At 44.5% G+C, this 26,827-nt stretch overlaps 1 protein-coding gene and 1 long non-coding RNA gene across 6 annotated transcripts in view; one reads left to right on the top strand and one right to left on the bottom strand.

Moving 5' to 3' along the window:
• SPECC1 (sperm antigen with calponin homology and coiled-coil domains 1) overlaps nucleotides 1–26,827 on the bottom strand; it is a 280,001-nt gene that overhangs the window by 2,220 nt on the left and 250,954 nt on the right. For 4 of the 5 annotated variants that reach the window (XM_059147399.1, XM_059147398.1, XM_059147397.1 and 1 more), the window contains 3 exons: nucleotides 19,406–19,522; nucleotides 11,222–11,281; nucleotides 556–1,086 (listed from right to left, as the gene is read on the bottom strand). In XM_059147399.1, coding sequence (XP_059003382.1) covers nucleotides 997–1,086; nucleotides 11,222–11,281; nucleotides 19,406–19,522 — 267 coding nt within the window. In that variant the 3' untranslated portion in view covers nucleotides 556–996. Of the gene's footprint in view, nucleotides 1–102; nucleotides 1,087–11,221; nucleotides 11,282–19,405; nucleotides 19,523–26,827 lie in introns of those variants that run through there. The other variant, XR_009347798.1, reaches the window with a different exon arrangement.
• Nucleotides 470–23,231, top strand: LOC131815609 (uncharacterized). The gene is made up of 3 exons (XR_009347800.1): nucleotides 470–557; nucleotides 22,035–22,166; nucleotides 22,679–23,231. It is a non-coding gene; the product is annotated as an uncharacterized LOC131815609 (long non-coding RNA).

The raw sequence follows: 26,827 nt of genomic DNA, 5'->3' as shown, positions 1-26,827 counted from the left end.
CTGGAGCCATCTCTGCCCACCCCGCAGGGATTGCTTCGGTCCTGCCTCCCGAAGGGCCCGATGAGGCAGTAAAACCAGGCGCGGAGCTGAAATCGCGTTTACCTTTGCCGTCTGCCTGGTATTCCCAGACATACACAGCTCTTGGGGCTGCACGTGCAAACACACGAGGACCTGGGTGGGCACCGGGGACCAAAGTGTGTGTGAGAATGGGAATGGGGATTAAGTGTGGGGGGGGCGACTATGACGACACACAAAGGGAGGGGGTGACAGTGGCTGACATCTCCCTTTCAGCGGGGGGGCGGTTCTGAGTGTGAGTGCGTGCAAGCACAGAGACGCATACTTGTCTGCCAGCCACCCGGAGGGAACACCGCAGCCAGCCACCCTGGGGCTGCCTGGGATTCTCACACCTCCGCTCCTCCATCCACAGATTCCCATAGGTGACAGCAATATTTAAGAAGCGTGATCAAGTTCTAGGTGTCACAACTGTTGTCGAGCACACAAGCACATTCCCCAAGAAAGGCAGGGCTCCTGTACTGCCAGGGGGTGCAAGAGCGAAGGTTGGTCTTTTTGCATTTTGTTGGGTGTTTTCTTACTTGACGGGGTGGGTGGTGGCGAGGGCAGAGTTTTTCTAAAGGCAGGAGCCTGGGTTTTCAGAAAAAAGATGACTACTTTGTAAGTGCTGTTGGTGGTAGACCTCAGCCGCTCACCAGTGAAGTCACTCCGTGTGACCAGAGATGGCCCACCCGGTTCTGGTGGACGGAGCCCAGGCTGGGAGGAGGAAGGCCAAGGCGGAGCAGAGCTTCCCTGGCCCACACTCCAAATGCATCTGGACTTAAAGCGGGGGCGTGGTGGGATCCAGTTCAGTTTCTGGTTTGTGCACTGGGCCCCCGGATGGAGTGCGGCAGGCGGTGGATGTAGCCGAGCCGGTGGAAAGTGACCAGGTGCTTGGAGGACCAGCTGCAGGCAGGGGGCCGGCTGTTCTCCGGCCCTCTGGCTCTACGTCTCGAAGTACTTGTAGATCTGGGCCACATACTGCATCACGCTCTGCCAGTCAGGCCGGTCTGTGTACAGCATCTCACTGAGCTCCTGCACGAGAAAAGATGAGGTCACGCTGGGGACACCACAGACCCCCACCCCCTTCCCACAAAGGTAAGGTGCTCCGATCCAGGTTGGGGTGGGGGCTGCCCAGAAACCCTCCTCCAGGGGTGCCTGGATGGCTCAGTGGGTTAAAGCCTCTGCCTTTGGCTCAGGTCATGATCTCAGGGTCCTGGGATCGAGCCCCACATCGGGATCTCTGCTTGGCAGGGAGCCTGCTTCCTCCTCTCTCTCTCTGCCTGCCTCTCTGCCTACTTGTGATCTCTGTCTGTCAAATAAAAAATTAAAACAAAAACAAAAACAAAACAAGAAACCCTCCTCCACCTGCTCAGACAGAAAGTGTAGACAATCTTGTTAAATGGGATTAGTTAAAAGAAAAAGAGTTTTATTCCTATTTAATCAGGAGATACTGTCCCTTAAAAAACATTTTTTTTTAAAAGATTTTATTTGAGAGAGAAAATGATAATGAGAAAGAGCATGGTAGGGAGGGTCAGTGGGAGAGGGAGAAGCAGGCTCCCTGCTGAGTGGGGAGTCCAATGTGGTACTCGATCCCAGGACTCTGGGATCATGACCTAATCTGAAGGCAGACGCTTAACTGACTGAGCCACCCAGGGCCCTGAGATACTGTCCCATTTAAAAAACATTAGACATGACTTCCTGCCCCTTTTATCTTAATAACACGGCAGCATTAAGAAAAGTTCTGTAAAGAGTAAGTCATCCATAACTCCATTATCGTTGAACGAGGGCCGCTTTTCTAAGTTATACTGGAATGTACACCTATGTTTTCCTGCTTCCATCACGTGGACGAACTATTGTGTGCTATGTGCTTTTATTTCATTATTTTTTGGGGGGGGTGGTGGGAGGGGTAAAGGGAGAGGGAGAATCTCAAGCAGGTTTCATGCCCACCATGGAGCCCAATGCAGGGCTGGATCTCAGCATCCTGAGATCATGACCTGAGCTGAAATCAACAGTTGGACGCTCAACCAGCGGAGCCTCCCCCCACCTCCAGTGTCCCTCTGTGTTTTTCTGCCTAACGTTTTCCACACACAATTGCACAGGCTGCTGTGCTGCATTGCTGGTGGTCCTAGTAGTCGAGGGGCACAGTCAAGGGACAGCTATCCCACAACCAACAGGACATCTAACGTGACGTGTCATCTGTGTTCACTTCCTCACGTTACAGAATTTGTGTTACACATCTTTGTGGGGTGTTGCTGAACTCATGGCTTGAGATGAATGCCCACGAATGGGACCAGCACAAGAGCCTTGAATCAACTGAACCTGCAAGTGCGGTCTTCTAAGAATTAAGTGTTAGACCCGTTTGTTGTTGTCATTGTTCTTTGTTCTTTCTCCCTTAGTTTCGCAGGTGATTAGCAAGCAGACAGTCAAATGTTCCTGAAATGTCTGCCACTCTGCGTATGAAATAATTCATTTTGCAGTTGAATTTGGATTCTTTTGTGGTCATGAGAGAACAGTAGGAAAGTACTCTGATGCAAATCCAGGAGCAGGGATGTGGTGGGAAAGCAAGCCTGAACTTATTTAACACATCTGTTCTTGGGTGGTGACAGAAATGAGACCTGTCACTGGCCACTTATTTTGTTTCCATGACCCCTAAATATATTTTATAAGTTTTGCTTCTTGGTTGTGCTAAAACATGACCAGCCTGCTACTGACAAGGATGCGTCTTCCATCTCAGAGAGGACACAGGATTCTGGTCAATATTCACAACTCTGCTCAGACTATCTCCTCATATGCCCGAACCCGACAATAACAACATTAAAACTATTTTGGTACATTATCAACATCACATTCAAACATGTTTGAAGATACACTGTAGCACATTTCAAGAGAAGGGAGAGGCTGCTGCCTGACCCAAAATTTGAGGATGCATGACATTTATTTGAATCAGGAGCTGAAAACCTTTCAAGATAAAAAGCACCAGGCCCCGATGGTTTCATTGGCAAATTCTGCCAAATGCTCAAGGAAGAAATAATACCAGTTCTACACATTCTTTTCCAGGAAACAGAAGAGAGGCACATTTCCTCACTCATTCTGTGAAGCCAGCATTGCCCTAATACCAAACCAGATAGAAATGGGACATGAGAAAGCTACCCACACAGACACAGTAAATACTAGCAAACTGAATCATGATCAAGTGGGGCTCACATCAGGAATGCAAGACAGGTTTAATATCCATCAATGTTATTCATATGATCAGACCTAATAAGAAAAATCATATGATTGTATCAACAGATGCAGAAAAAGCATTTACACATGTACCATGAAGGTATTTGTGGGTTTGGTTCCAGACCACCACAATACAGCAAACACAGCATAAACAAGTCAAATGAATTTTTGAGTTTCCAGTGCATAGAAGTTATGTTTACATTATACTGTAGCTTTTTTTTTTCATTATACTGTAGCTTAATATGTGTGCAACAGCATCTAAAAAAATGCAACAATGTACATCGGTCTCTCACACAATGCAAGTTTGAACCCTGTGGATGTACTTACGTGTGGATTTTTTGATAACTACACTATGGTACTGTCAGTGGATTTTCTCTAAAACACATTTTTCCTCTACCTCACTTTAAGAATATAGTATGTAAAATACAAAACATATAAAATATCTGTTACTTGATTGTTTATATTATCAGTATAGCTTCTGCTCAACAGGAGGATATTAGCAAAGTTTCTGGGGAGCCAACAGTTATACAGAGATTTTCGACAGCATGGGGGTGTTGATGCTCCCAATTTCTGTGCTGTTCAAGGGTCAACTGCACATTCTCTAATTAAAAAATATGAGAGACTATGGACTCTGAAAAACAATCTGAGGATTTTGAAGGGGCGGGGGGTGGGAGGTCGGGGTACCAGGTGGTGGGTATTAGAGAGGGCACGGATTGCATGGAGCACTGGATGTGGTGCAAAAACAATGAATACTGTTATGCTGGAAAGAAATAAAAAAAATATTTTATTGCTAAAAAAATGCTAACCATCATCTAAGCTTTCAGCAAGGTGTAATCACTGATGACTGATTACCATTACAAACATAATAATGGTAAATATAATTTTAAACAATAACTTCAAGAATTATTAAAATGTGATATGGAGACAGAAAGGAGCACATACTGTTGACAAAATGGAGGTGACAGACTTGGTTGATGCAGGATTGCCACAAACTTTGTAAAAAAAAAAAACCAACCAAAAAAACCCCGTTTGTTAAAAAAAAAAAAAAAAAATCCTTTGTATCCGTGAAATTCAAGATAGTGAAATATAAATGAGGTATGGCTGTTTACAAAATTCAACCACTATTTATGATAAAAACTACTCAAAACCTAGAAAAGTAGAGGGGTATTTCTTTTACCTAATAAAAGATACACACAAAACCCAAAAGTTGACCTCATACTTAATGGAGACAGGCTGAGCACTTTCCCACTAAGATCAGAAGAAAAGAACAAGGCAAGGATGTCTTCTCTCACCTTTCCTACTCAACACTGTACCAGAAGTTCTAGCTAAGGGCACCTGGGTGGCTCAGTGGGTTAAGCTGCTGCAGTCTGCTCAGGTCATGATCTCAGGGTCCTGGGATTGAGTCCCGCATCAGGCTCTCTGCTCAGCAGAGAGCCTGCTTCCCTCTCTCTCTCTCTCTGCCTGCTTCTCTGTCTACTGTGATCTCTCTGTATCAAATAAATAAATAAAATCTAAAAAAAAAAAAAAAAAGTTCTAGCTAATGCAATAAGGCAGGAAAAAGAAACAAAAGCAGGTGCCTGGGTGGCTCAGTTGGTTGAATGATTGCCTTCAGCTCAGGGCATGATCCTAGAGTCCCTCGATTGAGTCCCGCATTGGGCTCTCTGCTCAGAGGGGGTCTGCTTCTCCCTCTGACCTTCCCTCTCATGCTCTCTCTCTCAAATAAATAAAGTCTTAAGAAAAAAAAAAAAAAAAGAAACAAAAGGCATACAGATTGGAAGAGCAGGACTAAACTTGTTTTTGTTTGCAGATGACATGACTGTCTATGTAAAACACTCCACAGAGTTTACCAAAAAACCCACTGGAACTAATATGCAAGTTTAGCAAGATCTCAGTCAATACTTTCCTATTATAATACCATTAATGGACAATTGAAATGTGAAACCAAGCCAAACCATATAAATGGCATTAAATTTTAAAAAAGGACATATATGCATCTATATCAATGATATATATAAATAAGAAAACTTGTTTGTAAAACACTATATGCAGAAAACCATAAAGCACTGATGGAAGAAATCAAGATGCTCTAAATAAATGGAGATTATTGTATGTTCATGGATTGGAAGACAGAATATTGACAAAATGTCAATTCTTCCCAATCTGGTCTATAGATACAAAACAATCCCAATCAAAATCCCAGCAAGCTGGGCTTTTTTCCGGGGAAGGGGAAGGAGATAGGTATTGACAAACTAATTCTAAAATTTATAAAGCAAAGGTACAACCAAAGAAATTCTAAAAAGAATAAAGTTGAGACTTGATTTCACGATCTATCAAGTTGTATGAATCAGGGCAGTGTGGTATTAACCAAGTGGCAGACACTTGGATCATATTATATCTATTTTATCACAGTAAGAATCATTGAAAAAAAAAAAAAGATAAGGCTTCTTGCCCTTGGGAGCTCATGGTCTTGGGGGATGGAGATAAATCCTACAATCAGATAAATCACAGTATAACACCACACGGGCTATACAGTGCTATCGTGCCTTAAGAGCCCAAAAGGAGGGCATGGCTGTCCTGGATACAGGATCATGGAGGAGGTAAAACGGAGCTCTGGAGAGGGCCTGCCTGCTTGATCAACTCTTGCCTTTGCTAGTCACTAATGTGTGACCTTTTATGGAACCGCACCTGCCTTAGTCCCCCCCCCCGTAAGGAGTATCTGTCAGGTGCAGTGAGTCAACACATGGAAAATGCCCGAGGGTGCCTGGGTGGCTCAGTTGGTGAGGTGTCCGACTCCTAATTTCAGCTCAGGCCATGATCTCAGCATTCTGAGACCGAGCCCTGCATTGGGCCCTGCACTCAGTGGGGAGCCTGCTTCTCTCTCTCTCTCTCCCTCTCTCTTGGAATTCCCCTCCCCCTGCTCACGTGTTCTCTCTCTAAATCAATCAACAAATAAAATCTTACAACAAAAGAACATGCCTGGGGCATGTAAACACGAACAAATATTTTTTATACTATTAAATCAACTCTAAGTACCCTTCATAAAATCTGTACTGCAGGGCAGGCTGAGTTATGCCTAAGGAATCATTCTGATATCCTCCTAAAATCCTGAGTGGTAAAGACCTCCCTGTCCTGATCTCTGTGTGTACTGGCTGTCCGAGCGGCTTACTCAACAGGCAACACCCTCCCAGTCTACGGACTCAGCATGAGGGCCTTCCCTTCTCCAGGATACAGACACATCAACCCTTAGGGGACACGCACGCATGCTGGCTGTCCTTCCAGCAATGGCCACCTGTCCTCTCACCTCTTCAGTGAGGAGTTGCTCACCCTTGTGATATGGTCGGCTAAACTTCGCTGTCACACTGTGGCTGAGAAGGAATGTGTTCTAAAATTGGGAGAACGTGGTCGAGCTTTCATTAAAAAAAAAAAAAAATCTCATCTTTGCTAATATGCTATCCCCAGAAACCTGTATTTACTTGGATCTACACCTGTGAGTGATTCCCTTCCCCCCACCCCCGCCCCACCTCACTGATCTTACAATAGATCTTGACCAAAGACCTGGGGTTATGACTGCTGCCAATCCTGACTGTGTATATTTTGGAAGTATCATGTGTAATTAAGAACTGTTTTTCAATCCACGTCAAGATACTGCAAAGCAAATTTCATAATGCGGGAAGCTTCTGTTTTGTTGATGGCACAAACTGGTTAAAATGCTCACAAACAACCCTAAATGCTTCTGAGATTAATTATTATGCTTGCCAGTATCTCCTCACAGACATCTGTAAAAATGAAACTGCCGGTTCCAACAATTAGTTCAACAAGATGATCTCATTCCTAGCCTGCACTAACTCCTGCCTTATGTCAGATACAAAGTAGGGAAAAGATGTCAACTTAAAAAAGAAGCAAATGACAGCTGTAGCACTACAAAGAAAACCATATTCTGTGTGTACTATCATCTAACAAATTCTCGTTTTCTTCTTGGATTCCTTACGTTAATTATCTGTTGCTCCGATGCTTGGGTGGCTCAGTCGGTTAAGCATCTGCCTTTGGGGCTTGGGTCATGATCCCATGATCCCAAGGTCCTGGGATCAAGCCCTGCATCTGGCTCCCTGCTCAGCAGGGGAGCCTGCTTCTCCCTCCGACTCTGCCTGCCGCTTTCTCCCTACTTGGGCGTGCTCTCTCTCTAGCAAATAAATAAATAAAATCTTTAAAATAAATAATCAGGGGCGCCTGGGTGGCTCAGTGGGTTAAGCCACTGCCTTCAGCTCAGGTCATGATCTCAGGGTCCTGGGATCAAGTCCCACATAGGGCTCTCTGCTCAGCAGGGATCCTGCTTCCCTTCCTCTCTCTCTCTGCCTACCACTCTGCCTACTTGTGATCTCTCTCTCTCTCAAATAAATAAATAAAATCTTTTAAATAAATAAACAAATAAATAAATAAATAAATAAATAATTAGCTGTTGTTACTTGTTAGCTGTTCAGCATTTCAGAAGGGAAGGTAAAAAGGGGTCCCTTTTGCTCCATCTTGGCCAGACATATATGTCACCTCTAACCTCTTATTTACATGATAGGGACATCTGGTTCTTAAAAAAGTTTCACAGATCTTAGCCTTACTGGGATTTTTTCGTCTACATGATTACATTTTTAATTAATTAATTAATTGATTTTTAAAAGATTTTATTTATTTATTTCACAGAGATCACAAGTAGGCAGAGAGGCAGGCGGGGGAGTGGGGAAGCAGGCTCCCCACTGGAGCAGAGAGCCTGATGCAGGGCTCAATCCCAGGACCTGGGGATCATGACCTGAGCTGAAGGCAGAGGCCCAACCCACTGAGCCAGCCAGGCACCCCTGAATTCAATTTAATTAATGGGTATGGTTCTTTTTCATTTTGAGTGAGTTTTGGAGAAATATTTACATTTAGTATTTGAAGAAAGAATATACTTGCATTTCTTTAGAAAACTGTTCTGGTTTAAACATACTGATTTAAACATTCTGGCTTAAAACATACTGGTTTACTGCTGTTCATAGTACTGATGTTTCTAGAATGGCTGTACTTTTGCTTTTTCATTCCTCAGATGCCCTACGTCCACTGAGGATGACAGACCCGAGTCTCAATCTGACTTTGCTTGGATTTTCCCCATCACTGATGAGACTGTACATCTGAAATGTTTATGAACCACTCATGGTTTGCGTATTCTAGCCTTTGATAAATTTCTACTAAGTTGTCTTTTTATTACTGGTTAGTAGAAATTATTTATAGATTTTCTGTCTTCACTTTCTTTCTTTCCAGTTCTGTTATGATGTTTGAGGTTCATTAAGAATCTATGGTCTTTAATCTTTCTGGAAAAATTTCAGGCACCATTTCTTCATATACTCTCTCTCCCATTCTTTCTTCCCTCTTCTGGAATTCCCACTGGCCATGGGGCTTAGAAATTGTCTTGATTTTATCTTCCATGCTCTTAAGCTTTGCAACAGATACTATTGGTTAATCTAATAGTCATGCCCAACCTCTCTATCCCTTGTAGGCTTCCCACTAAAATGAAAGGAGAATATAAATTGCTTACTTTCTCAAATTCCCTTGCAGCTGGGGTGGCCATGTAACAGAGTACTGCCAATTACCCGAGGGACTCTGGGAAGGCTTCTGATTTCCTTATCAAAGGGGAAAGCTATGAGGAACTTGTTCTATCCATTCCCTCTCCTTCCTGCCCTACAGATGGGAGTGAAGTCTAGAGCTTGGCAGCCATGTTCAACCACAGAGGACATGGGGACAAAGAGTCAACAGATTAAAGATGGTGGAATGTTGTTAACAAGACATACTCTGGGGTCCTTGATTACACTATTGAGCAATGAACCAATCCTGAAACAACTACTGGACTTCTCATTAAAAAATAAAATGAACAGCTTTATGGTTTAAGCAACTGTTAGTTGGATTTTCCATTTCTTGAATTTGTCTTTTTAAAAAAGATTTTATTTATTTTTTGAGAGAGAGAGAGAGAGAGAGAGAACACACATGTGCATGAGTGTGTGTGCAGGAATAAGGGCAGAAGGGATTTCATGACCCTGAGATCATGACCTGAGCAAAATCAAGAGCTGAACGCTTAATAGACTGAGCCAACCAGACAACCCCCACCCCTTGCCCCCATTTCTTGAATTTGAATACATACTAATACAATTCCTCTATTATATGTTTCACTTAAAAAAATATTTTATTTATTTGACAGAGAGAGACACAGTGAGAGAGAGGGAACAGAAGCAGAGGGAGTGAGAGAGGGAGAAGCAGGCCTCCTGCTGAGCAGAGAGCTTGATGTGGGGCTCGATGCTGGCACCCCGGGATCATGACCCGAGTCAAAGGTGGACGCTTGATGATTAGGTCACCCAGGTGCCCCTATTTTCCACTTAAAAAAATTTTTTTTTTAAAGATTTTATTTATTTATTTGACACAGAGAGAGAGATCACATCTAGGCAGAGAGGCAGGCAGAGAGAGAAAGAGAGGAAGCAGGCTCTCTACTGAGCACAGAGCCCAATGTGGGGCTCGATTCCAGGACCCTGAGATCATGACCTGAGCCAAAAGCAGAGGCTTAACCCACTGAGCCACCCAGGCGCTCCTATTTTCCACTTTTTAAATGTCTGTTTCATGTTCTGGATAATCTCCTTAGCTCTATTTTCCAGCTCAGTAGTTCTCTCTTCTGCTGTATCTAATCAGGTTTTCAATCCAACTGGGGCTTTTTTAATTTCTAATTTTCATTTCTAGATGTTTCATTTGATTCTTTTTACAAATCTTTTCTTTTCCTTAACATTACCACAGTCCTATGATTTTTATTCCCTCTTTTACCTCCTTAGTATGTTTAAACATAGTCTTTTACAGTCTCTTTCTTATTTTATTATCCCACATTCTGGTAGATGATCTTCTTGTCTGGTCTAGCTGCTGACTAGCACAACTAGATCATTTTCTTGAGTGTTTTGTAATTTTGGATTGTGAATGTATTTTCAGTGGCCATTGTACCACTAGCCCAGAAGCTTTGTGCCTCAGCTAGTATAAGTTAGGGGCTTCTTGGAGCACAGAAATAAATTTGAACTCCAAACCTCATGTGGCCCAGTTTTCTTTTCTTGCAGATTTTCCTTTTTCTGGACACACACACACACAATTAAGGTGGAAACCAAGCTTCCTTATCATTTCCCTTGACTAGCAGGTAGAGGTTTTTTAATTCCCCTTTCACTAAGAAGAACTAATTTTGTGACCTTGGGTTTTATGTAAGGGTCTCAGTACTATTGTTCTGTTTATGGGAACTCAGTGCCTCGTCTCTTGTTCCTGTGTGGACATTAAATAAAAGCTATACCCATTAGGTAGGAACCCATTTTGTTATGAGCCCTCTACCAGCACTCCCAGACCTACTTCTGAGGCTTGCCAAAGTCTTAGTTTATGCTTCGTGGCCCTGGTTTCCACTTCTCTTTGAATTTCTGACATCTGGCCACTTCCCATTCTTTCTTCAGACCGCAGCTATGGGTTGATATTTTTATAATTACATTTTATCCAGATTTCTAGGTAGCTTGAACAACAGGGCGTTAATAATTCATCCCACTGTGCTTCTAGAAATGAAATTTATCCACAATGAAATCTTCGAAAAAAAACCCTAAATCATGTGTGGTTAGACTAACTGAATTTAAAAAAAATTTTTTTTTTTTTAAGTAGGCTCCACACCCAGTGCAACCAAGGGCTTGAATTCACAGCCATGAGACAGAGACCCAAGCTGAGATCAAGAGTCAGATGCTGAACGGACTGAGCCACCCAGATGTCCCATGAATATTTTTATATTAGGGATCACGAGTAACAGATCTTTAGCAAAGGGATTTTAATGTTCTGTAGGAAACTGTTTAGTAGATGGCATAAAGTTCTTTCTCCTACAGGTAGAACAAAGTTTCACAAGGATATAAAATAGGATACTTACCAGGCTGGGTTTGATGCCTACACTTTCGGCTGCTTCAAATGCCAACAGGAGATTCTTTTTCTAGATTAAGAGGACAAAGACTGGAATTATCAACTAAAAACACACAGCTTTTGAGAAAATAAAAATAAATATAAAAACATATAGCTTTTGCCAGGAAAGAACACTACATGACACTCCCACATAGATGATCTACTATTATAAAACGCTTAGATTCTTTTTAAAAAAGATTTTATTTATTTATTTTAAAAAAATTTTTAAAATTTTTATTTATTTATTTGACAGAGAGAGATCACAAGCAGGCAGAGAGGCAGGCAGAGAGAGAGAGAGAGAGAGGAGGAAGCAGGCTCCCTGCAGAGCAGAGAGCCCGATGCGGAACTCGATCCCAGGACCCTGAGATCACGATCTGAGCCAAAGGCAGCGGCTTAACCCACTGAGCAATCCAGGCACCTCTTTATTTATTTATTTGACAGACAGAGATCACAAGGAGGCAGAGAGACAGGCAGAGAGAGAGGAGGAAGCAGGCTCCCCGCTGAGAAGAGAGCCCGATTCGGGGCTCGATCCCAGGACCTTGGGATCATGACCTGGGCCAAAGACAGAGGCTTTAACCCACTGAGCCACCCAGGTGCCCCAAAACACTTAGATTTTTAAGTCAAATATGCAAACAAGTGTTTCAGGTTATAATTAAAATGATATTATCGATTCCTGTCTATCAAAGATAAATATTTGTGAGCTATTTTTTACTCTGTCACAACTTATGACATACACATTCTGTTGTGGATCAAGACTTGTTTCATCACGGTGCTGTATACCATTTACCCCTAGAATTCTAAAGGCACGTTCCACAGTTAGCTCTGATTCGTAGCTCCTTCCTGAGACACTTTCTGGCTGTTCTGATGTTTCCTCACCTGGATGAACTTAAGAATCACTTAATTATGCCTCCTCCCCTCCATAATTCATTTGAGATTAAAATTTAATTAGATTGGTATATTAAGTTTAATCAAGACAGTCATGTTCCTCTAAGTAATCATGTTTTATGTTCCCCAGTAGAATTCTGTGATTTTACGCATTTGGATTTGATACATAATTTTATCTCTTCGGCCATTTCCCCATGGCCTTCACCCTCTGTCCTTGGGTACACATCTGCTTCCTGAAGGTGGAGGGCTCTGCCTTCATACAGATGCAAACTCTCTGCTCTAGGTACCACGTCACAGAGAAACAGAAAAGACAAGGCAGTGCACGTTTTCTCGCAGGCTGTGGTCTACGCCTGGGAAAGCTGCTGATCTGTGGTCATCTCACCCAAGACACCAGCCCTCTTCCTCCAAATTAAGGGAAGTTTATGGGCATGAACTGGAAACCTGTGCGTGTTTCCATAACACTGCTCTCTGTTCTGCGGAGATGGGAGCTCTTAGCAGCCCTTTACTGAGGCCGTCCTTTACTGAGCTGCCCTTTACCGAGCCCAAACTTGTGGCAGCTGTCTCTTTTGTGTTTATTTCAAGTCCTTTTGGTTAGTGTTGAGGAGAAAGGGGGTTTGTAAGCCAGTTTTGTGGCTACCACTATTCCAGAAGTCATGGCGTTTGATAGGCCATGCCAACTTGTTTTCTTTCTTTCCTTTTTTCTTTTGTAAGATTTTATTTATTTATTTGACAGACAGAGTTCACAAGTAGGTAGAGAGGCAGGCAGAGAGAGGGGGAAGCGGGCTCTCCACTGAGCAAAGAGCCCAATATGGGGCTCAATCCCAGGATCCGGGGATCATGACCCAAGCTGAAAGCAGAGGCTTTAACCCACTGAGCCACCCAGGGGTCCCTTGTTTTCTTTCTTTTAAATATATTTTTTAAAATATTTGACAGACAGAGATCACAAATAGGCAGAGAGGTAGGCAGAGGGCGGGGTGGGGGGGGGGAAACAGGCTCCCTGCTGAGCAGAGAGCCTGATGCGGGGCTTGATCCCAGGACCCTGAGATCATGACCTGAACCAAACGCAGAGGCTTAAGCCACTGAGTTACCCAGGCGTCCGCCAGGGCACCTGGCGGGCTTAGTTCTTGGAGCACGCAGCTCTCAATCTCAGGGTCGTGAGTTCGAGCCCCACACCATACATGGAGAAAATAAATAGAACGCTGCACCGACTTTCAATTCCAGCCATAGTGTTTAAGTGTGCATTCACTTACACATTTACCTGCATAGACTATTATGAGCAAGCACTGTTAACTAATTCTTCCATTGCAACAGTCTCAGGCCTCTGCAAGAAGGCCGGGGGCGGAGGGAGAAAGCTGCCACTTATGGGCAGCAGGAGGGAGTGTACCCAGGACGGAACCTGCGGGCCAGAGCCCTTCCTGCCGCAGGAGAGCGGAAGCCCCCAATAGAGCTCTCTGCCACTGGCCCCACTAGCAGGATACCACCTCACCTAAAAGTGACAGCAGAAAGCATCCCAAGTCCAGATTTCTCCTCTCATGTTAAAACTTTGTTTCAGGGGTGCCTGGGGGGTGGTGCTCAGTCGTTAAAGGTCTGCCTTCGGCTTGGGCCATGGTCCCAAGGTGCTGGGATCGAGCCTCGAGCCCCGCATCGGGTTCCCGATGCTCAGCAGGAAGCCTGCTTCTCCCTCACCCACTCCCCCTGCTTGTGTTTTCTCTCTCGCTGTGTCTCTCTCTGTCAAATAAATATATCAAATCTTTAAAAAAAAAAAACTTCTTTTCAGACACTGACACGAAAACACTCCGTTCTAAGACTTGAATCTGACTAGAAACGTGGAAGTTTCATGGGCTGACAGATAAATCTGCTTTCTGTTGAGAAAAAAAATGCCCAAACCTCCCATCTCTTTCATGTCTTCGAAGACATCCTTGTTAGTTTTATCAGAAACTCCCTACTTGACACTGACGTCCAACTGACTCGCTTTCATGACTTCCACCGGGGGAAACGGAACAGCTCCTGCTTTCTGAACTTCCTGGGCTGTGCCATTAATCTCACAGACCCACAGTCTTCCACAATCGGACAGGGGTGGTCCCTGATCACAGCATCCTCCGTCAGGGGGAAGACGTACAACCCTGTGGGTAGGGGCCACGGGGCCCTGTACCACCAGGACAACAGGAAGTGAGTTGACGGCGGCGTCTGGCTTTTGCACGTCTCCAAGTGGGCAGCTGGCTGTGCGGTTGGGGATCACAGACACCCACGGCGAGACCGCACTTTCACAAGGAGACAGTGCTCGTGATTCAAAGCGGGAAAAGCCAACACTTTCAGGTTCATTATTTTCCAGCAGATCCAGAGTGATTTGAGGACGAAGAGCCCAGGTGTGTCTTGCACGAGAGCGGACAAACACTGCACACCTTCAGGAAGATTCCCATCATAGAGAGTGTGTGCGGTAGTTTTAGTGAGGTCCTCTGAGTATCCAAATTGTTTTACACCCTCTCTTGCCTCAGTTTTTTTTTTTTTTTTTAAGATTTTATTTATTTACCTGACAGAGATCACAAGTAGGCAGAGAGGCAGGCAGAGAGAGAGAGAGGGAAGCAGGCTCCCTGTAGAGCAGAGAGCCCGATGTGGGGCTCAATCCCAGGGCCCTGGGATCATGACCTGAGCCAAAGGCAGAGGCTTTAACCCACTGAGCCACCCAGGCGCCCCGCCTCTATTATCTTTATACCATCATATGGAAAAGGCAGAGGCTGCAGAGCGAAGAGAAGGGACACGGACGGAGGTCACTGCTGGAAGTGGGCTCTGCCTTTGAGGGGCTCGAAGCACAGGCTGCGTGGACGCCCCCACAGCCCTGGCTTGTCTCCTCCTCTCTGGCTTCTCCACTCTGGTTGCTTCGGCTGGGTGGCTCTCTCCCTTGACAACAAGCAAGAGTCAAGGTTCCTCAGCCTTCTCTCTATGCCTCTGTGATACTGTGATTTATCACAAGAAATATACATTGGTCTTTGTCCACGGTTCCCAGCACAGGGCTCCTAAAACCCTTACCATTTCCCATATAAGAGCCACAGAGGCAACTTTTGTTACAATCTTTGGTTTTCGTCCTCAGTTCCAGAAATGGCTTCAGAACAACAAAGCTGAAATAGATGTCTTCTGTTATTCATACAAACCTCTTTCAACCACACCTGAGTTTCTGTTCAAGACGTGATTTTTTGAAAAACCCCAGATAGGGGTGCCTGGGTGGCTCAGTTGGTTAAAGCCTCTGCCTTTGTCATAATCCCAGGGTCCTGGGATCGAGCCCCGCATTGGGCTCTCTGCTCAGCAAAGAGCCTGCTTCCCCCTTTCTCTCTGCCTTTCTGCCTACTTGTGATCTCTCTCTCTCTCTGTGAAATAAACAAAAAATCTTAAAAAAAAAAAAAAAAAAAAACTCCACAAAACCCAACCCAGATAAGCTAAGGATGGCGGCTGGCTGCTAGGGGAACCAGCTATGGGATGAGAGGGTTGGAACTTATATATCCCCTGACCCCAACCTTGGGGAGGGGAGATAGACCTGACATTGAGTTCCATCACCAAGAGCCAATGGTTTAACCAATTGTACCTGTGTAAGGAAGCCTCCATTAAGCTCAAAAGGATGGGGTTCAGAAAGTGTTGTACCCCAAGGTCCAAGGGGACAGAAGCTCTTGTGCTTGGGACCATTTTGGACCTCCCCCTGGGGTGTCCTCATCCGGCCGACCATTAGTGTCCTTCAACATCCTTTGTAATAAACCGGTGACCTAGCAAGGAGACTGTTCTGAGTTCTGTGAGCCACTCCAGCAAATCAATCAAACCTAAGGAAGGGATCACGGAATCTCCGGTTTACAGCTGGTCAGTCAGAGCAAGGTGACAACTACATGGTCACCGGGATCTGAAGTGGAGAGTGCCGTCTCATGGGACTGAGCCCTTAACCTGTGGGACGTGAAGGTGGACAGTGTCACACTTGAACTGAGTCACACTTGAGGACACCCAGCTGGTGTTACAGAACCACCCGGTGTGGGGAAAAAAATCCCCATCTGTTTACAGAAGTGTCGGAAAGGAAATGCTGGAGGCAGAGTGGATATAGACAAGGTTTTCCTTAGGGTTTCTCTCAGGACCTGGGACGGAGGTGATCTCCAGGCAGATTGCCTCTGCCCGCCCTGTTGGATACAGTAGATACACCTGACATGTGGTTACTTAAATCAAAAGTAATTAAGATTACACATTCAACTTTCCAGTCATTGAAAGCCACATTCGTTAACAGTCCAACGAACTAGTAGCTACCATATTGGGGAGCGCAAACAGAGCACTTTTCCATCATTTTGCTTCCCTTAGGCAGCAATTACCTATGCCCTGATGACTCCTGAATTTGCCTCCAACTCTGATCTCTGGTCTGAACTCCGCATTTATAATCCAATGGCCTACCTGACCTTGCACACTGCATTCTTCAGAACATCTCCCACTTAACATGATTAAAAACAACCGTTGTTTTGTTTTGTTTTCCAAATGTTTAATGCTCTGGTGCGGTCTGCTTCGTGGACTACCAACAAAGCACCACACAAGAATTTTAGGTCTTGAGATTTTTATATGCTCTGGGATGGTTAATTCTATGTGTTGGCGTGGCTTGGTCATGGTACCAGATGTTGGCCAAACACTATTCTAGATGTTTCCATGAAGGTATTTTTTTTTTTAAGATTTTATTTATTTATTTGACAGAGAGAGATCACAAGTAGGCAGAGAGGCAGGCAGAGAGAGAGAGGAGGAAGCAGGCTCCCCGCCGAGCAGAGAGCCCAATGTGGGACTCGATCCCAGGACCCTGAGACCATGACCCGAGCCGAAGGCAGCGGCTCAACCCACTGAGCCACCCAGGCGCCCCAAGGTATTTTTTTTTTAAAGATTTTATTTATTTATTTGACAGATAGAGACCACAAGCAGGCAGAGAAGCCAGCAGGGAGAGAGAGAGAGAGAGAGAGGGAAGTAGACTCCCTGCTGAGCAGAAAGCCCAATGTGGGGCTCGATCCCAGGTCCTTGGGATCATGACCCGATCCGAAGGCAGAGGCTTTAACCCACTGAGACACCCAGGTGCCCCTCCATGAAGGTATTTTTAAGATGAGATTAATACTTAAATTGGCAGATTTTGGGTGAAGCACATCATGGGCCATAGTGTGGGTGGGCCTCACCCCATCAGTTGAAGGCAAAAATAGAAAAAGTCTGATCTCCTTTGAAGAAGAGATATTTCTGCCAGCAAACTGCCTTTAGATCTAAACTGTGGCACTCAATTTTCTTACACACACACACACACACACACACACACACACCCTATTACTTCTGTTTCTCTGGAGAATCTTGGCAAACACTCCAGAAAATTAAATCCCTCTGTTATTATCACCATCAGTGTCATGACCATGCCTTGAGCTTTATTTAAATCCCAGTGTGGGATTATCAAAACAGAACCTTCCAGCATTTCTATACCTTCCCCATCTCGGAAAATGACCTGTCGGGCTAGACACACCTCTCTTTCCTCTTGTCTTCCCTCACAACTAACTAGTTCCTAAGTCCAGCTGATTCTACATCTAAGACCTATTCTGAATCTTTCTATCCAGGATGCAGCTAATGGCTGGCATCAGGGATGCTGAGCCCTCACGCTGACATCAGGCCTCACTCATTTATTCTCTTTCCAGCTCTTTTTTCACTTAACAGCCAAAGAGATCTTCCAAAAACACAAATTGTGTGTCTCTACCATTTAGAACCCTTTAGTGACTTCCCACTGAGGTTAGAGCAAGAGGAAGATTTCTTCCCAGAGTCACCTTTGGAAGCCTTGCAGGGTCTGGCCCTGGCTGGTCCCCAGAACCATCACAGGCCTCTCTTCCACACTCACTGCACTCCGGCCAATGGGCCTTCTTCCAAGTCCCCAACCCCAACTGTTTTCCTTGTCAGGCTGCTCCCTTCCTCTGGAAGGTTCCCCTAAGCTCTTTCTATTACTAGCTCCTTATTTGTTCTGAAGAGCACTGCCTCTCAGAGAGGCCTTCTCAGCCTTCGTGATCTAAATCAGGAAACCTGGGACGCCTGGGTGGCTCAGTTGGTTAAGCAGCTGCCTTCGGCTCAGGTCATGATCCCAGGGTCCTGGGATCGAGTCCTGCATCACGCTCCTTGCTCGGCAGGGAGCCTGCTTCCCCCTCTGCCTCTGCCTGCCTCTCTGTCTACCTGTGCTCGCTCACTCTCTCCCTTTGTCTCTGACAAATAAATAAATTAAAAAAAAAATTAAAATCAGGAAACCTGTTCACTCCCACAGCATGAAGTTTCTCTTATAGCTCTTCTGCAATTTATTTATTTATTTATAACATTACCTGTTATAGGTTTACTCACTTGTGGACCTGTCTCTCTACTTTAAAGAGCAAAGAATAGGTCTACATGGTTCACTTTTGTCTTTGTTACTGTGTATGATGTTTGGCAAGAAATATTTGTGGAGAGAATGAGCAGGGCCCGCAGCATTTCCCAAAGTATACTCTCTGGCATAGGATTTTGTAGGATGTTCTAGGTCATGGTTTGGCAAATTATCAACCGGTGGACCAAACCTGGCTCACAGCCTGTTTTTGTAAATAAAGTTTTATTGGAACACAGCATGCCCATTTGTTTTCTCTGGGGTCACTTGGGTGCTACCATGGTAGATGAGTAGCTGTGACAAAGACCTTGGACCCACGAAGTCCACCATTTGGCCCTTAAAAACTTGTTGACTCTTGTTATAGGTAATTGTATTAAAAAAGTCTATGGATCTGATAAATGTAGGGTTAAACAAAGTCACACAGGTTTCTTTCAGCGGGACTTCTTGAAGTCATTACCGTGCTAATGAGCGTCATGAATCTCTGAGAATGTGACATAATATACAGTTTCCTAAGCTCATCTGAGCAGCTAGATCCTTTTGGTGGCGCTTCTGGTTCTTTGGAAAAGACTTCAAAAATGCTGGCCAAGGTCTTAAAACCACGAAGGTGAAATTTCATGAGGGCTTTCTCTCAAAAAACGAGTGATAGGAACTTCTCAGCAGTCACAGTAAGCTGGTCTTCAACCCATTTTTCCAGGCCATGAGGGACACTGAAAGGTATTTACTGAGGGTAGGATCCTATGGCCTCATCATTCGCTCAAGAGTTCTCTCTGACTGGTATCAATATCCTAGTTTCCATGTCGAGTCTATGAACACCACCCCACTGGGAAGTATGGTATTATAGGAATTCCCCTCACATGTTCTAGAGGATAACCAGGGGTGACTGGGCAGGTGACTTACTTTCTCCTGACTGTTCAGCTCCTGATACGGAATGTGGGCAGGCAGGTAGGTATGGAGGAGAGCACAGAAGGCCAAACCATCGCTCCAGCTGCTGCTGAAATTGGTGATATCGATGTTCTGTGGGGGGGAGGAAAAGCAGCATTAATCTCCAAACTGTGCAACAGCAGAGAGGATGAAGGAGACTATGAATAAGGGGGTATCCACCTCTAGGTTTGCAGGAAGGCCGGATAAGAAACCACGCAAGACTTCAGGAAGTCCATTTAATTCTGGTACCAGCAATGGCCTGGTGTCGCCCAAATCCACTCACAGAATTGTGTGAAGCAAAGCCTTCAGGGCTCCAAACCCTGGGAATTTCTGCCTGCCCAGTGGTATATTAAAAGCTTGGAGACATCTTATTCTCAAATCCACCCACTCGATCAGCTTTCCATGTCCCAGCACTGCCCAGATTTATCTGGTCAAGGAGGAGTCCTCACCATGATCGTCACGACGTATGACCCCAGTGAACAACAGGTAGATCAAGACAAAACAAGATCTTAAACACCTAGATGGCTGGTCTCATAGCTTATTCCTGCTAATACCCTCTTCTCCCACAACTTGAAGGGCTTCTCAGGGAGAAAGAAACCTCCCCATACTCAACAGTGTCCTTGCTAGTATGTCAAATACCCAAGGGTTATGAGGCCTCCCAAGGGAAGACGGAGTCCTCCTCTGGATTCGGTAGATACCCCAGCAGATGCTTGGAACAGAGTGATGAGGAAAACAGAATCTTTAGAGGTAGGCAGCCCATGGAGACAACAAAGTGGGCAGAGGTGAGTGGACAGTGAAGACGTGGCTCTTTCTGATGGTGTGGATGTGACTTCCCACTCCCACTGCCCAAACCACACGCCCATCGGCAGCAGCTCAACCTAACTATCTGGGGAGTGATGTAGGATGTCACCCCCAGAAGCGATGGCACTTGACTAGAGGAGGAGGGGTGAAGAGGAACATGACATGAAGGTAAATTGGAATAGGGGGAGGGAGACTCCTTATGTGTGTGTAAAAAGCTTTGAAGAACACAGGGAGGTGGAAATGTGTAATAAAATATGGTACAGTTTTCCCATGCGCGTTCCTGAGGGGTTTGGAAGCAAATGGCCCGCCATCTCATTTGAGCATTTTATCTAGATTTTCCCTGTGTTAGTCTGAGCTAGCTTGGCCACTAGCGATGAGGTAGGTTCAAATGGCTCATTTTACAGGAAAGACACGGAGGCCAGAAGCAGTGGCATCTGCGCATCACACACACCGGGTTTACCTGGATGACGGACACTCCGGCAGGCCAAGTCCCCACCCTGTGGCCCTTTCTATCAAACCTCTCCTGGCTTCTAGCCAGAGTCCAGAATGACCCAGGTGGACCCCAGAACGTTCTCCCACAAAGCACCGCCGTTCAGGGAAGTCAGATTCTCCAGCCTGTTTGCACTTACATTTACCTGGGGGAAGCTATCTGTCCGAGGGCAACACACAACCATAATAATGCCTCTTCGTTCCGGTTTTCATGACTCAAGCACAACCGGATTTTAAGAGCTGCTAAGCATCCGTGTTACATAAAAGTCTGAGAATGCCCCGTCTCCGTTTTCGGGCTGAACGTGCACCAGCCCGGCCTCCTGGTAAGCTGATCATTTGCATTCTTGGCTTCAAGACAGTCTCTCTGGAGACTCTGGAGCTATCTGATGGGGTCTGGATGCTGCTTTGGAAATGGGAAACACTGTAATTTTCTATTTTCTGAAGAGGTCTGCATGTTAAAAAAGAAGAGGAAAGACATGGGGTGGGGGAGGGGGGCACATCCTGTCCAGTTCACTCGAAGTCTCAGGCACTAGAACCAGATGCTCATCTGGCCCTGGGGAGTGGGGGCAAGGAGCCAGGGTGGGCCAGCCTTTGGAAAACCAGGCCTCCGAGTGCTCGTCGACACAGAGTCCCCTTCCTTACTTTGGCACGCAGAGGTCATCTGAGACCCCGTCTCCAAGCCAATCTCTCACGATGCCTGTGACCTGGTGGAAGGAAAGTTCTTTCCAGGGACCGCTCGCTGATGGCTATTGCTCACGCTCGGTACTGGGGCATCTGTGAAAATGGGACGGGCATGTGCCACACCCGGAAGCGTTCCCTCCAAGAGGCAATGTCGACATACATCCCATTTCGTCGTCAAAAGAAACTGAGGCCCTAAGAAGTGGTGTTTTTGTCAGAAAGGCCACATTTTAAGTAGAAAGCCAAACATCCAATGAATGACCAAGATGTAAGTCCCTGAGATATGAGGGCTCACAATGTGTCTGGTGCTGGGCATCTCCTCGTTTAATGCTCAGAATGACAATACCTGGTAAGTAGCACTGTATCCACTTCACAGATGAGGAAGCCAAAGCAGAAAGAAATATCGCTGGGGCCAGAGTCAGGGGCAAATCACAGGTCTGCCTGACAGCAAAGCACGTCATGTTAGCTGTCCTTCCTTCCTTCCTCCTTTTTTCTTTCTCCCGCCTCCTCTGCCTAGCGTCTGTCACAAATTTACTTCACATCTAAAGCTTTTAAGGTTTGAGAAATCTTTCATTTCCTAAAATGTGAGAACATTTACATGCTTATCTCTTGTATTATATTTTTCTTTATGATACAGAATGTCATTTTCCTTCATCTGTACGATCTCCAGAAGCACTCTGAGAGGCCAGAGAAACCCAACGTGGGTAACGAGGCCACCGTCTCACAAAACCAAGAAAGTGCCCAGTATTTCACTGTCACTTAGGAGAAGGTCTGATTTTAAAGATTTTATTTATTTATTTGAGAGACTGAGAGTAAGAGAGCACAGAGGGAGGAGAGGGAAAAGCAGACTCCCCATTGAGCAGGGCGCACGATGTGGGGCTCAATCCCAGGACCTAGAGATCATGACCTGAGCCGAAGGCAGATGCTTAACCGACTGAGCCACCCAGGTGCCCCACAGGAGCAGTTTTTGATTTTTAAGTATAAATGAGCAACAGGTAGAAACTATAAAGTCTACTGAAAAAAATTAGTCTAAACGACTCACAACAGAGAGCTCAGAGAACCCGGATGCTTCTGGACAGATGGCAGATTGCGGGCCTTTCTGGAAACATGAAGCCCGCTATACATCAGACCCTGGTACTTCAGCAGCAAGACCGCACCCAACACTAAACAAGAAAGTGCCCTATTTAAAAAAAAAATGGAATTATGGAAATTCCAAATCTAGGCGGGTTATCAAGTCCAACATCCAGGTGAGGAAATGCTTCTCTTTCCTGTAACCCACAGGTGCCACATTTAAGACTGAGTTGTTCTGACACTGGAAGAGATGGAAGACAACCAGCGGTGATCAGTGATCTGCAGCACTGTACTCATCCCAAGGCTATCAAATAAAGACTCCACCCTTCTTAGGATAAAGTGGAACAGCTCAATTCTAGTTCCCTGAATGTTATTTGAAATCCTAATTCCATTGGAGCGACAAGAGTATCAACAATTCCCAACTCAACGCAGCTGTTCAAACAACTGAAAACATGCACACTTTTCTGATACCTCATGTAAGAGGATGTAAGCACTGTACAAATCTCAGGGATGGTTTGTTACCATCGTTATTATAAAGGTGGTTCATTACCGCTCACTGAGGTATATTTTTGGGAGCTGTATGATGTATCTTAGTGAATGAGGAGTTAGCAGATGTTTGGGGGAAAGCTACGCTTTGAGGCAGTGTATGCAGAAAATGGAGCTTAATCACACAAACACCCCCAAGAGGTGTTAGTTAATATATTCGTTTTCTCAATTACCATTCAGCTGAATTCTGAGGGGCTCATCAAAAGAATAACTAAGAACAAAAACAGAAAATGATCAACAAAGCATTCTACAAGCTGTATAGTCAGTTATTTTCTTTGTTATCTATTCCTGAATAAAACTGAATGGGACAATAATAATAATTAAAAAAACGGAATGGGATAATTGTTACCCTTAACTGGGAGTTAGGAATGGGCTGGGAGCAGGCAGGGGATTCTGGGGGTGCGGGCAATACTGTGTTTCAAGACCGGGATGCTAACTGCACGGGTACCTTCATGTTGTGAAATTTCACAGAATGGCATGCTTGCATGTTCTATCTCAGTAAGAAAGGGAGGGAGGGAGGGAAGATGAGAGGAAGGGAAGAAGGAAAGCGGAAAGGAAAGATGAATTGATCGTCTTAAGGGATCGTCTTAAAAAGACAGCGAACTTTCTGGATTTTATGTCCTGTAAGAGTTACCAAGGGGGGAAAAGCAGAGGAACAACCAAAAGAAACTTCTTGCTGATTATTTCCCCATGGGAAACGGTATTTACTCGTTGCAAATTGTCTAACTTTCTCTGGGATATAAATACCTTAGCGATATTTCTGAGTGGAAAAGAATTCTAGGAAAGGAAGTCTCAGATATATACATATATGGTATATGGTATCAGATACACATAAATATATATACGGTAACATTCCAAGCACCTCTAACACACGTTAAGTTTCTACGAATGCTCAGAAGAAGATTTTGTAAGATACAGAATTTTGCCTTCAGTGCAGCAAAAGACATTTGAGAAAAGCAAATACACAGAATAGTATTTACATGAGAAGCTAACCTAATTTCAGTGACTATCCAAACATATTCCCTTGAGTGGCTGAGAGTGCTGACAAATGAAGTTCTACAAGGGTAAATGCAGAGGTCGCACTCGTAAATAACACAGGGGGACAAAAGCAAAGCAAAACCCCAGCAAGCTACAGCACTTGCTTCCAGAAGGTTCACTTCACTTGCCTTTTGTTGCCTGGAGACACCAGGGCCTGGAGGGAGAAGCTGCAGAACGCCTGGGTGGCTCAGTTGGTTAAGCAGCTGCCTTCGGCTCGGGTCATGATCCCAGCGTCCTGGGATCGAGTCCCACATCGGGCTCCTTGCTTGGCAGGGAGCCTGCTTCTCCCTCTGCCTCTGCCTCTGCCTGCCTCTCTGTCTGCCTATGCTCGCTCGCTCTCTCTCCCTCTACCCCTGACAAATAAATAAATAAAATCTTAAAAAAAAAAAAAAGATGGAAGGAAAGCCACATGAAGGACAGGAGGGGCAGAGCCATGTGTGGGAACCAAACCCTCAGTGCAGTGACCTACAAGTGGGGAGGACGTCAAGTGGGGAGTGAGGGGATCAAGGACCACATCAGGTAGCCCCCCACCACTATGGTAAGAAGAACGTCCATGATGTCTGGCTTTAAAAATCAGTGAGACTTAAACCTGGGAGAGGCCAAGAGCTATAGGAAACAGACTCAACGAAGAAATCAAAGAGAAAATTCAAAAATATCTGGAAACAAGGGAAAAAGGAAACAAAATAGTTCAAAATTTGGGGGATGTGGCAAAAAGGGTTGTAAAAGGAAATGTATAGCAATACGGGTCTATTTCGGGAAACAAGAAAAATTTCAAATAAATAATCTAACATTATGTCAAATTAGGAACTAGAAAAGGGAGAAAAAACAAAGCCCAAAGTTAATAGAAGAAAAGAAATAATACGATTCTAGTGGAAATAACTAAAATAGAGACTAGAAAAATAGAAAAGCTCAATGAACTGAGCCATTCTTTTTTTTTTTTTTTTTAAGATTTTATTTATTTATTTGACAAAGATCACAAGTAGGCAGAGAGGCAGACAGAGAGGAAGGGAAGCAGGCTCCCTGCTGAGCAGAGAGACTGATGTGGGGCTTAATCCCAGGACCCTGGGATAATGACCTGAGCCAAAGGCAGAGGCTTTAACTCACTGAGCCACCCAGGTGCCCCTAAGAGCCAGTTCTTTGAGAAGATAAAATTGATAAAGTTTCAGCCAGATGCATCAAGAAAAAAGAGGACTAAAAATCAGAAAAGAATGAGAAATTACAACCAATGTCACAAAACACAAAGAATTATAAAAAAATACCATGAAAAATTATATGCCAACAAGTTGGACAACTAGAGGAAATGGATAAATTCCTAGAAACATACTATCTTCCAAAACTGAGTCAGAAAGAAATAGAAAATCTGAACAGACTGATTATGAGTAATGAAACTGAATCGGTAATATTAAAAAAAAAAAAAAAAAAAAGAAAGAAACTACCAATAAACAGAAGTCCAGGACAGGATGGCTTCACAGGTAAGTTCTACAAAATGTTTATTTTTATTTATTTTTTAAAAAGAGTTACTTATTTATTTTAGAGTGAGAGTGTGCCCACGGATTGGGGGAGGGGCAGGGGGAGAGGGAGAAAGAGACTCTTAACCAGACTTTGCTGAGCACAGAGCCAACGGGGGTGGGGTGTCAATCTCACCACCTGAGCTAAAACCAAGTCGGATGCTTAACCCGCTGTGAAACACTTAATGTCGCCCCTCTATGAAACACTTAAATAAGAATTAATACCTGTTCTTCCAAAACTACTCCAAAAACTTGAAGAGGAAGGAATGCTTCCAAATTCATTTCATGAGGCCAGTATTACCCTGATACCAAAACCAAAGACACAACAAAAAAGAAAATTATAAGCCAATATCCCTGATAAACATAGATGCAAAAATCCTCAACAAAATATGAGCAAACCCAGAAAAAGACAAATGCCATATGATTTCACGTGTGTGTGTAATCTAAAAAGCAAAACAAGGGCGTCTGGGTGACTGAGTGGGTTAAGCGTCAGACTCTTGGTTTCAACGCAGGTTGGCTCAGGGTCATGAGATCAAGCCCTGTGTCAGGCTCCACACTCAGCACGGAGTCTGCTTGAGATTGTCTCCATCTCTCCCTGCCCCTCCCCCCAATTTCTCTCTCTGTCTAAAATAAATAGATACATACATAAACAAAACCTTAAAAAATATGAAAAGCAGAACGAATAACAACAAAAGAGAAAGAGACTCCTAAATACAGAGAATGAACTGGTAGTGGCCAGAGGACAGAGTGTGGGGAGGATGGGCAAAATAGGTGAAAGGGATTAAGAGGTACAAATTTCCAATTATAAAATAGGTCAGTGCCACAAATGAAAAGTACAGCACAGTCAATAATATTCTAATAACATTGTATGGCGACACACAGTAACTACACCGATCATGGTGAGTTGTTCAAACATTCTGTGTTATACCTGAAACCAACTCTATGTCAAATGCACTTCAAAAATAAGTTAAAAACATGTGACTAAACCCTATGCAGCAATACCTTAAAAGGATCATTTGCCACAGTCAAGTAGGATTTACCAGTAGAAGGTTCAGTATCTGCAAATCAAGGAACATGAAACAAAACGAAGGGTAAAGATCATATGATCGTCTCAGTAAATGCAGAAAAGTATCTGACAAAACTCAACGTTCATTCAGGATAAAACCTCTCAACAAAGCAGGCTTTGAGGGACCCACCTCAACCTAATGAAGGCCATATATGACAAACCCACAGCTAGCATCATACTAAATGGTGAGAAGCTGTATGC

The sequence above is a fragment of the Mustela lutreola genome, chromosome 15, assembly GCF_030435805.1.
Source record: "Mustela lutreola isolate mMusLut2 chromosome 15, mMusLut2.pri, whole genome shotgun sequence".
Taxonomy (NCBI): Eukaryota; Metazoa; Chordata; class Mammalia; order Carnivora; family Mustelidae; genus Mustela; species Mustela lutreola.
The sequence above is the reverse complement of the archived record's forward strand: the minus strand, read 5'-3'. Positions and strand labels throughout refer to the sequence as shown.